The 17,453-nt window shown below is 45.0% G+C and overlaps 1 protein-coding gene and 1 long non-coding RNA gene across 4 annotated transcripts in view; one reads left to right on the top strand and one right to left on the bottom strand.

Annotated features, from left to right (window-relative positions):
• The window catches only part of LOC128828605 (uncharacterized), a 113,171-nt gene extending 99,561 nt beyond the window's left edge, over positions 1 to 13,610 (bottom strand). The window contains exon 1 of the long non-coding RNA XR_008443214.1: positions 13,521 to 13,610. This is a non-coding gene — a long non-coding RNA (uncharacterized LOC128828605). The remainder of the gene's footprint in view (positions 1 to 13,520) is intronic.
• The window catches only part of PIBF1 (progesterone immunomodulatory binding factor 1), a 190,072-nt gene that overhangs the window by 136,505 nt on the left and 36,114 nt on the right, over positions 1 to 17,453 (top strand). For all 3 annotated transcript variants that reach the window (XM_054013350.1, XM_054013369.1, XM_054013359.1), the window contains exon 14: positions 2,866 to 2,968. In XM_054013350.1, the coding sequence (XP_053869325.1) occupies positions 2,866 to 2,968 (103 nt within the window). The remainder of the gene's footprint in view (positions 1 to 2,865; positions 2,969 to 17,453) is intronic.

Raw genomic sequence — 17,453 nt, 5'->3', positions numbered from 1 at the left:
TTAGAACAGACTTTTAAAATGCAACACTCACTCAGATCTATCTGCTTAATGTGGTATTTCACATCTACTTGTACTGAATAAAAGCTTATTTCCACAGTCAATCTCTCCACTTGAACCTGCACTGAACTCTTAATCCTATGTTTGTGATGACATAGTCTGTTTCATTGGTCATAAATTTAGTATTATGACTTCACAGCAAGGTCAAGAAGGAAGAGAAAAATAGTTGCAAAAGATCCAAAGCCATATTTAGTTAACTAGTAAATGAGGCAAACACATGGAGAACAAGAGGAGAGTAAATAATTAAATCAGGATTTATGTTAAAAGGTTCCCAATAGAAATCCAACTGTAAATATTCTTTAAGTGATTGTCCGCATGTATCCCACTTCTAGTGCTCATGTACCCCATGCGTGCAAGATCAGAATCTTTTGAATAGCAGTGTCCATTGGTACATGCTTGCACCTTGTAGCCAGGGTGGGATGGCCACAACCACTCTCCAGTTTACCACCTGTGGTTGCAAGACAGAATACCTGCAGTGTCCATGTCTCTGTACACTACGTGATTTGGCTTTTCACTTAGTTATAGTTTTAGTTCGTTTTATCCTATTGGCCCGTTTTTTAAAAGAGATTTTAGGGTTTTTGAGCCCCCATGCCATCTCCAACACCAGGACACTGCACATAGCAGAGTCCAAATCCCCAGGATTCAAGACCTGCTACTCTTTTCTCTCATCCAAAAATGGCTAGTGTTCTTAAAGGTCTCATTCATGTTTTCCGGCCATTCAGGGAGACTCCGCCTCCTGAAACCTCAACATTGTTTTAGCAGGCTTAATGAGACCTCAGTATATTCCTTGTACCAGGAGTCAGCAACCTCTGGCATGCGGCTCGCCAGGGTAAGCACCCTGGCAGGCCAGGCCCGTTTGTTTACCTGCCGCATCTGCAGGTTCGGCCGATCGCGGCTCCCACTGTCCATGGTTCGCCGCTCCAGGCCAATGGGGGCTGCGGGAAGCAGCACGGGCCAAGGGATGTGCTGGCTGCGGCTTCCTGCTGCCCCAATTGGCCTGGAGCGGCGAACTGCAGCCAGTGGGAGCTGCGATCAGCCGAACCTGCAGACGCAGAAGGTAAACAAACGGTCCCGGCCCGCCAGGGTGCTTACCCTGGCGAGCTGTGTGCCAGAGGTTGCCGACCCCTGCCTTGTACCATCTATTCATGAAGACTGCTTTCCTAGGGGCTATTACATCAGCCAGCAGAGTACGTGAGATTTCAGGCCCTTATGGTGGAACCACCTTCAACTCCCTTCCACAATGACAAAGTGACTTTTTAAGACAGCCCAGGTTTTTACCCAGAGTGGTTTCTGACTCATTCTAACCAGATGATCCACCCATCCTATCTTCTTCCCCAAGCCTCATATTACCCTGGGTGAAGCTAAACTCCATCCCTTGGATGTTGTCAGGTCTCTTTCTTACAATCTGGACAGAATAAAGCCATTTAGGAACTCTTCTAGATTGTTCCTAGTATTTTTCAACAGAACGAAGGGTCAGCCTATCTCTACTCAGACTGTCAAAATGAGTCTCAGACTGTATTGAGACATGTTATGTGATGGTCCACTTAGACCTGCCTTGTCAGATTAGGGCCCTTTCCACTAGAGTTCATTTACCCTCTGCTGCTTTTCTATAAGGTGTCCCAGTTTCACATATTTACAAAACAGTTAGCTTGAGTTCAGTTCACCCCTTCACCCAGCACTAGACCTTGGTGGAATGCTCCAGATCCAATGCCCACTTTAACAGTACAATCCTGCAATCATTATTCCAGTAGACACTGAGCACCCATCTCTAGAACATGAGTTACTGCTTGTGAGTCACCAGAAGTAGAATACAGTGGACAACCATTGAAGAAGAAAGAACAGTCTACCGTAACGGTAGTTCTTTGAGAGGTATTGTTCATGTGTATTCTACATCTTGCCCTCCTTCCCTGCTACTATAGAGACTTTAGCTGTATGGATTCCATTTTAGCGAAGGAACTGGATAATGGTTGCAGCTACCTGCCCATTATGCCCTGAGCTATGGACATTGCTTTTCAGAAGCTTCCAATCTCATGTGCATGAGGGGGGCATACACACCAGAAGTGCAATAAGTGACATCATCACATCTCAAAGAACCACATATGCTGTAGGATAAGTAACCATTATTTAACATACTGAAGTCCATCCCAATGTTATGCATAATTATAATATCACTTAAAATTATTTTGTGTAATATTGTACAGTATATTTTTTGTGTTATGAGCAGATAAGAGTCTTCCAATATAATTACTTACATTGAACTAACATAACATTGTAAAGTGATAGAGGTAAATTACCTTAGTGAACAAGGTATCACAATTACGTTTTTGTCGGGATGTTACTTTGGAGTGCAGTTAAAATTGTACCATTGACTTATAGATCCGTGTGTGGATACAAACCTTTGTATCTGCATCCGATCCGCAAGCTGTATAAATTGTCTGCAGATTTGTGGGGCTGTACATAACAGCTTCACAGGTCACCACGCAACAGTGACACAGGGCTTTGCCAAACCCCCAACTGCCCTCCTCCCCTCTTGTCCCTAGAGACCTCCTGCCGCATGCTCATCCGCATCTGAGCTATGAGCCGCAAAAATGGTCTGCGGATACCCGCAGATTTGCAGGGCTCTATTGACTTGTTCTTCCAATTTTGACTATTATTTATAACATTTTACTGTGTATTTTTCCCTGTTTACATTTTAACATTAGTGAAAAATTAAAGCAAACAAGTTCTCAAGTATAAGTGCTAGAATGCATTTTGCATGTTTTGGAAAACATTCCACTTGAACTTTATTTATTTATTTTTTTGGCACAGTGTTCACTTGGCAAGAAGGTTACTGCAGCTAGAAAAGCAAAACTCATTGCTTGTAAAAGATCTGGAACATCAGAAAGAACAAGTCACACAGATTTCACAAGAGGTAAATTACTTCCACAAAAGAAAAAAATATATAACGAGACTATAAATATTGCAGAGCAGTCCTTTACAGAATAGTTATTTTCTAAACAAAGTTTATTATGTATTTGCTTGCTGTCTCAAAATGACCTTACAATTAACAAAAACACATTTATGCTAAACCTTTTCAAAGCAATTTATAGTGTATTATAAAACAGAGATCAAAAGGAGAGATTACTTTACAGACTAAACAAAAATGTAGGTTAGGACAAGGCTCTAATTTCTGAGCAGATGACTAACTAGCAAAACTAGTTTGGTATTTTCTATGATGGTTAATTTTTCAACTAGTACCTCATTACTTCTGACACAGGTCTGCTTTTTTAAATCACTTTTTAAGATATTACTTATCTGTAAAAGCTCCCTACTTTTGTTATATTTGTTCAGGCCCTTTAGTCTTTGAACACACAAATCTTAGTTATATCTGGGTGATACCTGATAATATCATTATGCTAATAACTTTAAGGAAAGTTTTATATTCTATTTTTTAAAAAATGTTCTCTAACTTAATGTTTAATGATTGATAAGTACCTATATATTTTATAGTACATTATTTTAATCGCTTTACTAGCTAAAGTCATATTACTTGATCTGGAGAGTGAATAATGAAAACAGAGTGAAATCCTATGGACTCAAATTCAGTAATGCCTAGAAATTTTTACATTTTCCCTTCAGACTCTCATTTTAAGAATGAAAGAGATCATTAGTCTTAAATTATCAGAGGTGACATTACCACCTTATTGAAGTCCAGGCAGATTGTGCTTTAGTTGTGAGGTTTAATAGTTTGATTTTAAGATTATTGTACCACTTAATTTGAATAACAGAACTATACTGTACCCTTACAAATGTCCCTTTAATTTGGAACAACTCTGACTGACATTTCTAGGTGACAAGTTTTGAGGCCTGCCAATCATGAAACTTTTAACACTTTAAAAGCTGTTTTAATTATGTTGAAGGTAAATTTGTAGTAATTTTACACTGCCAGCCACAGTTTGAATTGGGAGGGCGTTCAGAGGAACAGCGTACCCCTACCTCTCTCAAGATTCCTTCATGTGCACCAGAAACTAAACTTTTATTGGTCCAAACACCTTAGTGAATGAAAGCAGACAGAGATTCTGATTAAAGCCAAGTATACAACTTTTCATATCTACACCAGAGAGATAGGGAAAGGACATCTGGCAGTTACTTCCAAGAAGACCACTGGGCTGATTGTGCCAACAGAAGATCCTATACACAGCTGTAAAGACAGAGCAGTCCCCTTCCTGCAAAATCTCCCCAAGGAGCAGGACCAAACACTTTCAGATTATCTCACCCTCTTTGTGCATGGAACTAGGGTTTAAACAAGGAGTGCCTCAGCACCAGACACTGAAGCAATCATTTGCCATACAATGCACAAGGGACCAGCCCATGCCATGTCTACACCAGCAACTCTAATTCCCCTACTACCTGCGCAGGACACTTGTATACAGTTGCAACAATTGGCTATCAATACCACAGTACTAGCCACTTCCTGTGTGCTGTGAAGAAAACTAAGAATATCACTAGCTGCCACTCTGCAATTTAGGAAAAGTTATTCCTAGCCCCCTAATAGAGCCCTGGCAAAAATCCAGAGGTGGGAAATCTAGCTATAATAACAGGAAAGGGGAAAAAAATAAACCCAATGGAAGGGTGTTTAAGTTCAGCAGTCCGTGCCTGTGAAGAATATAAATTGTCCACCCCTCTGTGCCTTTGGACCAGTCAGATGTCCCTGCAGCCCACTAATGGGTCAGTCAGGCTTCAGGGGTGGGAAATAATGGCCTTCAAGCTCTTCTGAAGACCTGAGGCTGCCAAGGGGGAGTTCAAGGAGCAGCACTTTTTCCTTCGCCTTGCTGGTCAAGATCCCAAGAATGTCTTTTTTTCCTGCTGATCTTCCCAAACTAGACATCACTTTTTATTAAATCCCTTGTGATTGCAAAGAAAACTGTCAAAATGTGAATGGAGTGTAAAAATGTAACAAATGAACCCAAGTTTGTAGAGAGCCTGAAACAGTAATAATTCTTGCAAGGTCTGAGCTGATCCTGTTTATTTCAGTGAGTTATTAATTCAGATATCTATTGATAATTATTTAAGTGTCAAAATTAACTATTTCACTTTTGTACAAAGCCTGTAGGAAAAGAGAGGGGGATGATCTTTATAGAAAGGTATATAGTTGGTGTTTCAGACTGGGAGAGGCTTGTTTTTTCAGTGTAGCTTGGAAGGTTGCCGTTACCTTTTGATATCCAATTAGATTCCTTTTGGGTCCTCACTAAAAACGGGGGTGGAGGGAAGGTGGGGAAGCTGATATTCTCTTAAACGTGGATTGAGAAAATTATTTTGAGATCAAATGAAGAGAATGTGAAATTCCAAGAGACCCTTTAAGCATTGACCACTATGGTGATAGTTCTGTATTATCTAGGCTTCAGTGATAGTTCTGTATTATCATACTTCTTTCACACAAGTATGACTGTGGTTCTGGCAGGTGTTCATGGCTTATTCTGGGTATGTTATGGTTTTGAGACATAGGGTAAGTGATCATAAACAAAGGAAAAATATTTTCTGTTACTGGTGAAGACTGTGAAGAAAATAAAAATTGTTTCGAGTCAGAAACTGAAACAATGATAATTCCTTAAAAACAAAAAAATTGGGTTTGGTTTGGTTTTGATTTTTTGTAATTTCATGCTGAAGAATATGCCTGAAAGTTTGGGTTTAAAATAGCACTATCATATAATTTTTTTTAAAGTCATCTGATTTGTTAACATGGGAGATTTGCACTTTTGAAATTATTCTTAAATTAGTATTATATCACAAGCAAATAGGGAAATCTTAGTGATACTGTTCACCTGATATATTAAGCCACCTTCTATCTTTTCATAGGCTTTTAAACAGATGAGTACTTGGGGCTTGATCCACAGCCTTCTTCAACTAGTTTTAAACTTTTTTTTTTTTGAAGTTCCTGTACAAGGCTAAAACATTGTGTTTAAATACTACACAAAAAGCTCCTCTGATTATCAAGTAGCATGGAAGCTAGCTTTTTAGGGACAGAAGGCTTCTACTCTACTGGTGTTACATATGGTATCTTTCTTCAGAAAGATGGCCACCATTAGCAGGAGGTTTAGAAATACGCATTCTAATTAGTAAAATTGTATTCAGTGTTCTTGTTGCTGTTTTGGACCTGAAGAAGAGCTCTGTGCAGGATCAAGAGCTTTTTTCTCTCTCATCTACAGAAGTTGGTCCAATAAAGATATTAGCTCACCCACCTTGCCCCTTTCATTCAGTAAAATTAACAGTTCTTCTTCGAGCGATTGCTCATGTGTATTCCACAGTAGGTGTGCATGCTCGCCACGTGCACCGGTGCCGGAAGTTTTTCCCTTAGCAGTACCCGTAGTGGGGAGCACCCTGCGACCCATGGAGTGGTGCCTCTATATTGCGCCATAAAGGGGGCTGCGCGCTCCCCCCACCCTCAGTTCCTTCTTGCCGCCAGTGTAGGTAGTTGGAACTTGTGCTCCAGCATTGCTTAGTAGTACGATCTTCGACTGTTACTGGTTTCTACAGTTGGTAGCCTGGCTCGGGGCATTCCCCGAGCTCCAGGCTTCAAGTCGTGCGACTCCTGTCGCAATTCCATGCCCAGAAGCAATCCACAGTCCAAGTGTCTTTGCTGTCTGGGCGAGGCTCACATAAGTGAGTGCTGCAAAATCTGTAAGTCCTTCAAGTCCTGGACTAAGCGCAAACGTGAGATCTGTTTCCGGGCCCTACTTATGGAGTCGGGACTGGCACCGGTGCACCGAACCAACCCGGCGCCAGGCACCGCGTCTTCGGTGCAGAGCACCGGCGTGCCGAACCAACCTGTCCACCAGTTGGCACCGCTCCCCTGTTAAGAAGCAAACCAAGACCCAGCAGCGCCGAGACAAGGACAGGGGTGAGGCTGGACCCGAGTTGGGCAGCCCACAATCCCCCTTAGGATCCAGACCTCTGACTTGTGTGGAGCGGAGTAGTCTGGCCTGTCAGCGCGTGCCTCCCCGACGATGCAGATTCCGTCGACGCCGGAGGCAGCTCAGGCAGCTCACAACATCCTCATTCTGCCGGTACTGAGTGGGCCGCCCGAGTCGGGACCCCGGTCCCGCAGAAAGCCGCCGCTGGGCGCCCACCAGCCATCACCGGCCAGGTCGGAGGTAGAGGTCTCTGCTCGATCTGCAGGGCCTTCCCGAAGCCCATGACAGACCTCCACTCCGTTGTTGGGGTCGCCTGGGAGCGAGTCGCCGGAGTCCTCCTCAGCCCACAGGAGCCGCAGACGCCGAGACAGGAAGCGTCGATGCTCCTCATCCAGCCGAAGTGATAGCAGGACTCGACGCCATCAGCACCGTCGAGCATATCACAGCGCGCGCCATGCTCGGAGTGTATCCGGACAGTCACCGGCACCGAGGCATCGTAGCCGCGGCCATCGATGGGACACCAGACATAGCACCTCCGATGTCTACATTTCATCGTCGTCGAGGGCTAAATCCCAGGGCCGGACCCGACGTGGACGGGACCGGTCGAGCCGCTCATATGGCACTGTGCAATCCTCGGCCACCTCTGCCTCGGTGCCCAACTGTCCCTCCGCGGGCCGCACCGTCCCCCAGGAACGTGTAACCCTGGTAGAACCCCAGACGACTCAGTGGCAAGGGGCGCCATGGCAAGAACAGTGGTGCCAGTGGGCACCGTGGCCCCAGGCACCTGTACCGCCGGGGCCCCACTCCGTGGCTGGGGCATCCCAAGCCCACTCGGTGTCCCCGCCTCGGCACCGAGACCAGTCCGCGGGGACCGCGCAACCGGGACCTCACCCAGACCAGGACGTGGAGTGTGACATACCGGCACCGACCAATGCCCTGGGGCCATCCCGGTCGTCCCGTCAGCACCGGACGAGTCCATAGCGGCACCGCCCTCTCCTTCTCAGGAGGACTTCAGGGCGCACCAGGAGCTCCTCTGGCGGGTAGCCACCAACCTCCAGTTCCAGGCGGAGGAGATGGAGGAACCTTCGGACAACTTATTTAATGTCCTTTCCTCCTCGGCACCGGGCCGTGTGGCATTACCGCTTCACCAAGCGGTAGCAAACATTTCGATTGGACTATGGCAAACCTCGTCCTCTCTGCCACCCATTTTCAAAAAGGCAGAACGAAAATACTTTGTGTCAACAAAGGGGCATGAGTACCTTTACACTCACCCTACCCCGAACTCATCGGTGGTGGAATCAGTCAACCACCGTGAGCGACACGGCCAACCTGCACCAACCCCCAAGGACAAGGAGGCAAGGAGACTGGACACTTTTGGGAAAAAAAATTATTCCTCTGCCAATTTCCAGCTCAAGGTGGCAAACCATCAAGCGCTCCTGAGCAGGTACGACTTCAACTTGTGGGGATCCTTGCCAAAATTCGAACCCTCCCTCCAAGAGCAGGACAGGAAGGAGTTCAGGGCTCTAGTTGACGAGGGTGCGGCGGCAGCGAAAGCAGCTGTCCAGGCTGCCTCGGATGCAGCTGACACGGCATCTTGTTCGATAGCCACGGCTATCTCCATGCGACTGGCGTCGTGGATTTCCCTGTCAGGGCTGTCAGTTGAATCCCAATCCTTAATGCAAGACCTGGCATTTGAAGGCAAGGCATTATTCGCAGACCAGACAGACACTCATCTGCACGGGATGAGGGACTCCCGCACCACCCTGCAGACACTCGGTCTGTATGTCCCGCCGGCCAAGGACAAGCCCAGACCGCAGCCCTTGGTTCCCCCTCCATGGGCCAGATGCGAGCCCCCGCTCAAGAGGCCTAGGGACCAGAGGCGCAGATCACAGCGTCAATCCCACTCAGCCCCATGCCCCGGACCCTCAAAGGGCAAGAGACAGGGTAAGAGGCGTTTTTGACTGTTTGCGGGGGGCCACCCGGCCTGTTGCCAGGGAACCTCCCCCCCCCAGTTAATAAAGTTGGTTTTTAGCAACCGTTTATCTCTGCGTTCAGAGTACATTGGTCCTGTATAACATCGGACCGATGGGTCCTCAGTACCATCTCCAAGGGGTACAGGCTGCAGTTGGATTTAATCCCACTGCACTCCCTCCGCCCCAGGGGGACCCAGAGCACATTAAGTCAGGAGGTGACTCGCCTCCTCCCCCTAGGCGCGGTTGAGAGGGTGCCTCAGGAATTCCAGGGCAAGGGGTTTTATTCCCGGTATTTCCTGATCCCCAAGGCAAAAGGCGGGCTCAGACCCATCCTCGACCTGCAGAATCTCAACCAGTTCCTGGTTCGCTGCAAATTCCGCATGGTATCCCTGGCCTCTATTGTCCCGTCCCTGGACCCGGGAGACTGGTTTGCAGCCCTGGACCTCCAGGATGCGTACTTCCATATCCACATTTTCGAGGGCCACAGGCGCTTCCTCTGCTTCTTCGTGGGGACAGACCACTACCAGTTTACGGTCCTCCCCTTTGGTCTTTCCACAGCCCCCAGGGTTTTCACCAAGTGCATGGCGGTAGTGGCAGCCCACCTAAGGAGGAACGGGCTGCAAAGCTTCCCCTACCTGGACGACTGGCTGCTCAAGGGCAAGTCTCGATCCCAGGTGCAGACGCAGATGGAATTCCTGCTAGATACATGCACGAGTCTAGGCCTACTGGTAAACGAGGAAAAGTCCACGTTAGTTCCGGTTCAGCGCATACACTTCATAGGGGCGCTGTTAGACTCGATGGTGGTCACGGCCTCCCTCTGCTCCAGAGCGGGAGAGGGCGAAGGGGCGATATCGGACGCGTTCCTAATCCCATGGTCGGGCTGCCTGTTCTACGCCTTCCCGCTATTTCCCCTGATAGGCAAAGTCCTACGGAAGGTGAAGGTGGACAGGGCGCGGATTATCCTCATAGCCCTGGATTGGGCCCATCAGCATTGGTATGGGACCCTCCTGCAGCTTTCAGTGGCCCCCCCGCACAGGCTGCCGCTTCGACCAGACCTCCTGTCCCAGGAGGGAGGACGTCTCCTCCATCCCAACCTGGCCGTGCTCCACTTGACAGCGTGCTGCTCCATGGTTGAATGAGGAGGAGGGCAGGTGTTCCAAGGATGTTAGACAGGTCCTGCTTGAGAGCAGGAAGCCGTCCACATGTCAAACCTACCTGGCCAAATGGTATCGGTTCTCCATGTGGGCGAGGGAGAGGGGCTCCTCCCCTTCCTCCACATCTCTCCAGCTCATCCTCGACTATCTCCTGTCCCTAAGGAGCTGGCGCCCTCCTTCGTCAGGGTGCACCTGGAGGCCATTTCGGCCTTCCACCCAGTGCAGGGCCACTCGGTGTTTTCACACCACATGACGTCCCGGTTCCTAAAAGGGCTGGATTGGGCTTTCCCTTATGCTAGACCCCCGGTCCTGCCCTGGCACCTGAACCTAGTGCTCTCCCGCCTCACAGGGCCCCCCTTCAAGCCCTTGGCCACATGTTCTTGGTCCCACTTGTTGTGGAAAGTGGCATTCCTAGCGGTTATCACCTCAGTCCGCCGGGTCTCGGAGCCCTGACCTCCGAGCCCCCGTATATGGTCTTCCATAGGGATAAGATCCAGCTCCGCCCGCACTGCCGAAGGTAGTCTCGGCTTTTCACATGGATCAAGACATTTTCCTCCCAGTCCTCTGTCCTAAGCCCCATTCCTCCAATGAGGAACGATGCCTGCACATGCTAGATGTGTGTAGAGCGCTGGCCTTTTACCTAGACAGAACTAGGCCATTCCGGACATCTCCTCAGCTATTCATTGCTTCGGCCGAGTGCATGAGGGGGCTACCGGTTTCCACCCAGTGGATCTCCCGCTGGATCACTTCATGCATTCGCATGTGTTACGACCTGGCAGGGGTTCCCCCGCCTAATATAGTGAAGGCTCATTCAACGAGAGCTCAGGCCTTGTCAGCGGCCTACGTGGCTCATGTCCCCATTCAGGACATCTGCAGAGCTGCTACATGGTCCTCTGTCCACACCTTTTCATCGCACTATGCGATTGTCTCCCAAATGAGGGATGACGCTGGGTTTGGTAGGGCGGTACTCCACCCGGGTAACCCTTAAACTCCTACCCGTCTCCATCAGGTATAGCTTGGAGTCACCTACTGTGGAATACACATGAGCAATCACTCGAAGAAGGACAGTTACGTGTTCCGTAACTGGCGTTCTTCAAGATGTGTTGCTCAGGTGTATTCCACATCCTGCCCTCCTTCCCCTCTGTTGGAGTTGTCTGGCAAGAAGGAACTGAGGGTGGGGGGAGTGTGCAGCTCTCTTTATGGCACGATATAGAGGCACCACTCCTGGGGTCGCAGCAGTGCTCCCCACTACGGGTACTGCTAAGGGAAAAACTTCCGGCACCGGTGCACATGGCGAGCATGCACACCTACTGTGGAATACACGTGAGCAACACATCTCGAAGAACTCCAGTTACGGAACAGGTAACTGGCCTTTACTATACAATGAAATTGTTTTCTTACATTAGAAATTTATTGAAGGCTACAAAGAGGCAGGCAGGGTTTGGAGATTCTAAAAAATCAAATAGAGCAGTGGAAACCATTGAAAAAAGCTTATTAGTAGTCTTTTTTTTTTTTTTTACAAGGACTAGTACTGAGAAATTATTGACAGCTTGATATCCACTAGCCTCTTTTGAAGCCTAAGAACTGTCAAACAGTCTTTTTATTAAGATGACAAAATGAGTCTTCATATAACAGCTGCAATAGAGATCCATTTAAAGCTTGGAATATTAATCTTAACTTGCAGGGTGGCCTGTCAAATGGAATACAGAACACAGGAACTGCCATATCAATTTGGGCTCCAGTGATCATGAGCTAATTCGGTTTAAAATACATGGAAGGAGTAACAGAATTAAATCAAAGACTAGGGTTTATAATTTTAAAAAGGCCAATTTTAACAAACTAAGGGGACTGGTAAGGGAAGTGGATTGGGCAAACGTATTAATGGATTTAAAAGCAGAAGAAGCCTGGGATTACTTTAAGTTAAAGATGCATGAGCTGTCGGAGGCCTGTATTCCAAAAAAGGGAAAAAGATTACTAAGCAAGAGATTTAGACCGAGCTGGATGAGCGACCGACTCAAAGGGGCGATTAGGAAAAAACAGAAAGCATTTAAAGAGTGGAAGAGGGGAGGGATCAGTAAGGAAATGTACCTAAGTGAAGTCAGAGAATGTAGAGATAGAGTGAGAAAGGCCAAAGGCCGTGTAGAGTTGGACCTAGCGAGGGGAATTAAAAGCAATAGTAAGAGGTTTTACAGCCACATAAATAGGAAGAAAGCAAAGAAAGAAGAAGTGGGACCGCTGAAGTCTATTGCCGGAGAGGAGATTAAAGACAATCTAGGCATGGCGCAATATCTTAATGAATATTTTGCATCGGTGTTTAATGAGGCCAATGAAGGTATTAGGGATACTAGCACCACTATAGAGGGGCACTCGGGATGGGGGATTACCGTATCCGAGGTAGAAACAAAACTTGAACGCCTTAATGGGGCTAAGTCGGGAGGACCGGACGATCTACATCCGAGAATATTGAAGGAATTGGCGCGGGAAATAGCAGGCCCGTTAGCGATAATATTTAATGAATCTGTAAACTCGGGGGTGGTCCCGTTAGACTGGAGAATAGCTAATGTGGTTCCTATTTTCAAGAAAGGGAAAAAAAGTGATCTGGGTAACTACAGGCCTGTTAGTCTAACATCTGAAGTGTGCAAGGTGTTAGAGAAAATTCTGAAAGAGAAACTAGTGGAGGACCTGGAGGGTAGTGGCAATTGCGATAAATTACAACATGGTTTTACGAAGGGCAGATCGTGCCAAACGAATCTGATCTCCTTCTTTGAGAAAGTAACGGATTTATTAGATAAGGGAAATGCGGTGGACCTAATATACCTGGATTTCAGTAAAGCGTTTGATACAGTACCCCATGAGGAATTATTGGTTAAACTGAAAAACATGGGGATCGATATGAAAATCCAGAAGTGGATAAGGAATTGGTTACTGGGGAGAATGCAGCGGGTTGTATTAAAGGGTGAACTGTCAGGTTGGAGGGAGGTTACTAGTGGAGTGCCTCAAGGTTCGGTTTTGGGACCCATTTTATTTAATCTATTTATAACTGACCTCGGAACAGATTGCAGGAGTGGGCTGATAAAATTTACGGATGATACGAAGGTGGGAGGCGTTGTAAATTCGGAGGAGGACAGGGATATCCTGCAGGGAGACTTGAATGAGCTTGTGAATTGGAGTATCAGAAATAAGATGAAATTTAATAGTGAAAAGTGTAAGGTGATGCATTTGGGGATGACTAATAACAATTTTAGTTACAAGATGGGGACGCATTGGTTAGAAGTTACGGAAGAGGAGAAGGACCTAGGGGTTCTTGTAGACCGCAGGATGACTATGAGTCGACAATGTGACGTGGCGGTGAAAAAAGCCAATGCTGTCTTGGGATGCATTAGGCGAGGTATATCTACCCTGTTTCCCCGAAAATAAGACATCCTCCGAAAATAAGGCCTACTTACAGTTTTGCCTCTCGTTGTAATATAAGGCATCCCCCCGATAATAAGACCTCCCCGATAATAAGGCATCCACCGATAATAAGGCATTTTTCATTTCTGAAAAATAAGACATCCCCTGAAAATAAGACCTAGCGCATCTTTGGGAGCAAAAATTAATATAAGACACTGTCTTATTTTCGGGGAAACAGGGTAGTAGGGATAAGGAGGTCCTGCTTCCGTTGTACAAGGCGCTGGTGAGACCTCATTTGGAGTACTGTGTGCAGTTCTGGTCTCCCATGTTTAAAAAAGATTAACTCAAACTGGAACGGGTGCAGAGAAGGGCCACTAGGATGATCAGAGGAATGGAAAAGCTGTCGTACGAAAGGAGACTAGAGGAGCTTGGGTTGTTTAGTCTGACAAAGCGAAGGCTGAGAGGGGATATGATTGCTATCATTAAATATGTTAGAGGGATTAATACAAGGGAGGGAGAAGAATTATTCCAGCTTAGTACTAACGTGGATACCAGAACGAATGGATACAAACTGGCCGTGGGGAAGTTCAGACTTGAAATTAGACGAAGGTTTCTGACCGTCAGAGGGGTGAAATATTGGAACGGCCTACCGAGGGAAACGGTGGGGGCAACGGACCTGTCTGGTTTTAAGATAAAGTTAGATAAGTTTATGGAGGGAATGGTTTAATGGTAAAACATAGTAGTCAAGGAAAGCCAAGCAATGGTGGGTAAATAGTATAATGGCTAACGGGGTCGGGCTGGAGACTCTTGCCTATATGCTCGGGGTCTTACTGATCGCCACATTTGGGGTCGGGAAGGAATTTTCCTCCAGGGCAGATTGGCTGAGCCTCTGGAGGTTTTTCGCCTTCCTCCGCAGCATGGGGCAGGGATCTCTAGCAGGAGGGTCTCTGCCGATTGAAGTCACTAAAAACAGGATTGGGGACTTCAACAGCAGAGTCCAGGGAAGGGGTAGGGACGGTTTTATGGCCTGCAGCATGCAGGGGGTCAGACCAGATGATCATAATGGTCCCTTCTGACCTTAAAGTCTATGAGTCTATGAGTCTATGATTCCTCATCAATTGATTAAAGGTATTTGATCTCTCTCTTTTTTTCCCTCTAAAATGAACTTGGAATTTCTCTACAGAGTGGAGCGGAAATAACTATTCCCCCTCCTCGGTTTTTATTGTTGTTTTTTCAAATGGGAATGAGAGAAGATTACTGTGCATTCCCTGGATCTTAGGAAAGTCGTAAAATATTATTTAAGTAGGACTAGTTTCTTAAAGAAATAAGGTTTTTTGTTTTTGGTTTTTTTTTTAAGCAGAAAAAAAATCAGACAGCTGGCCTCTGTCATCTTTGGCAAATGTGGATTGTTTCATCTATCCAAGAATTTTATAAACTAACTAGAAAAACTTCTCCCTCTTCAGTTAAAGTTCATTCTGTTAGAAATGTCTGTATCTGGGCATTAAAAGGTATTCCTTGGCACACAAAAAATGGTCAGGCGGTAGCCTATATGTCTACACACACCAAGATTTGACAGTAGAGGTAGCTGATGTTTGGTCTTCAGTCCACACTTCTTCTGGAGAATGATTTTGTAATCACTTGTGATGCAAGTCCTGCCATGTAACATTTAGCACTGTCTTTAGTTCCAATAATCCTTTTTTTTTTTTTTCAGGGACTAAAACAGGCATGGTTTGTTTCCTACCTGGTAAAAGGTTCTGAGAGTTCTTTATACTATTCTGGGAACCATGCTATTGCATTTTTTAGTTTAGTTCATGTACATTAATTTTTTTTTTCTCATTAGTTCTTCCAGAGATTTTCAGAGTTTCAAGTTCCACTAGATAGTTTTAGTATTATACTTGTTAAAAATAAATATATTAAGTCAGTGGCTTTCAATAAGATGAACAAACTGAGGTGCCTACACTAGTCTTTTTGCACACTCTAGCTACACCAGTGCAGATGGATGGGTGCCAATTGTTCCTGTTGATGTGCTGCACCAATGTAAAAAGTAACTTGCACTGGAGTGTTGCCAACTATTGCAACTTTATCATGAGTCTTGCGATAAATAGTGTTTTTCTTAAAGCCACAGGTGCAGGAATCTGGTTATTTCTTGTGAAACTCAGCCTTCATATTTTTTAAAAAAGTAAAGTTTTAGCCCTCAAGGTTGTTGAGGAAAGCTTGATAATATGAACCCATGCTTCAATGCCAGAAGGCAAATAAAAACTCAGTGTGTTCATTTTCAGATCTCATTAATTTTAAGCCATTCAAGATTTTTGGGAGCATGACCCATGATTTGTGAATGCTTAGGTTGTTATTACTGTGTGCTGTTTACCTATGTTTCTTTCCAAAGGTCTGGCTTATTCTGCGTGTGTGTGTGTTGCACTAGTAGAACAACACTGATATAAACACACCAGTGAAAATAAAAAAGGTAGCATTTTCCCTGTGTTCTGACCCTTGCCTGTATGTGAGGTAAAGGGGCTGACATGGTGTAAAGGGGTTCTAAAAGCCCCTGAGCTAGCCATTATTAAAGTAGGTGCTCTTCTTTAGTATATGGATAAGTCTAAAAATAAAACCATAACAGTGCTGTTTGCCTTTCAAAGGTAAAGAATGGCAGGCTAAAGTAAATGGGATCATTTTTTTCTTAGCATTGTTACAATATATATTTTATCATAATGTCATATTTATGAAATAACTTTTATTGCTGACTGACATTTTCACATATATTAGGAAGCACAGCTACAGCATTTAAAGATAACTGAAGGGAAAAGCAATTGGAAACTTGTTTGACTTTGTGGGAGATAAAATGGAAATGTTTATAGCAATAAATGATAACTTTTAACAGATTTGAGGTTTAACAATGGTAGGTTTAAAATATGCAGCAATTACCTGAAACATTGGTTAAATTAATAAATAACATAAATATCTAAAATACCATCTGGAGTACATAAAAGCTGTTGCGCAATCAAACAAAATCAGATGATATTTTGAATGTGTGCTAATTTTAGTAAACGTGAGAAGAGAGTAGTATGTTATTACAACTTGATTTTAATATTGGGAATTTGATTTAACATTCAGAAACTATGGAGGAATTTAAAAAAAGTTTGAGGGATAATTTGTTTATTACACTTCTGTCAAAAACTATAAAAGTTAATACAGTAAACCAAAGAATAGAAGCAAGGATAAACAGTAAACAGGGAAACCACAGAGGATCTGAAAAGGGAAGAACTAATAGGAATACAACCGAAAGATAAAACCATAGATTAGGGGCCAAAAATGAGTTAAGATCAAATAATGTAGTCTATATCTCAGAAATGGAATACTTTTCACTTGTGTCTGTGGCAGTAAATTAAAACAATTCCCTTAAAATTAATGAGCCAGATCTTGACCCATGATATGGTCCCTTTGTGTTGCTCCTGTAGCATACAGGGGCTACACAGGTGTGTTAAATGAGCATTCCCTCTGTCTTCCATAGAGTCAACTGTGTGGGCTAGGGGATGTGGCAGAAGTTAGAAGGGGCAATGGCCAGTAAATACTCTGCTCTAACAATCTCCACTTGACATAATGCTTCCTACACCAGGCGGGGACTAGAAGGAGTCAGGTAGTGGATTAACTTTAATGGGAGTGGTGGGTACTTATGACCTCTGACAATCAGACTTCTAATTTAGCTGACTAGATATGGATTTAGGTTTCTACCTTTAGACTTAAAAATTTAGGCCTTTCATCTTTCTAACAATATCTTATCATGGGGAATTTGAAGGCTGTACTTGACATCGTACATGTGAAAAAAATGAAATTAATTTTCTACATTGGAAGCTGATACATAGAAGTTGAAAGAAAGACTAGTTAAACAGAAAAAAGTTGGTAAATGCAATATTTTTACACTTGAAAGAAGTGTGGGAATGCACTTCAGTTAATGTTTGAATACCACTTTGAATATGTAAAACACTGTA

Source organism: Malaclemys terrapin, chromosome 1, assembly GCF_027887155.1.
Source record: "Malaclemys terrapin pileata isolate rMalTer1 chromosome 1, rMalTer1.hap1, whole genome shotgun sequence".
Classification (NCBI taxonomy): domain Eukaryota; kingdom Metazoa; phylum Chordata; order Testudines; family Emydidae; genus Malaclemys; species Malaclemys terrapin.
This window is presented reverse-complemented; position numbering and strand designations above follow the sequence as displayed.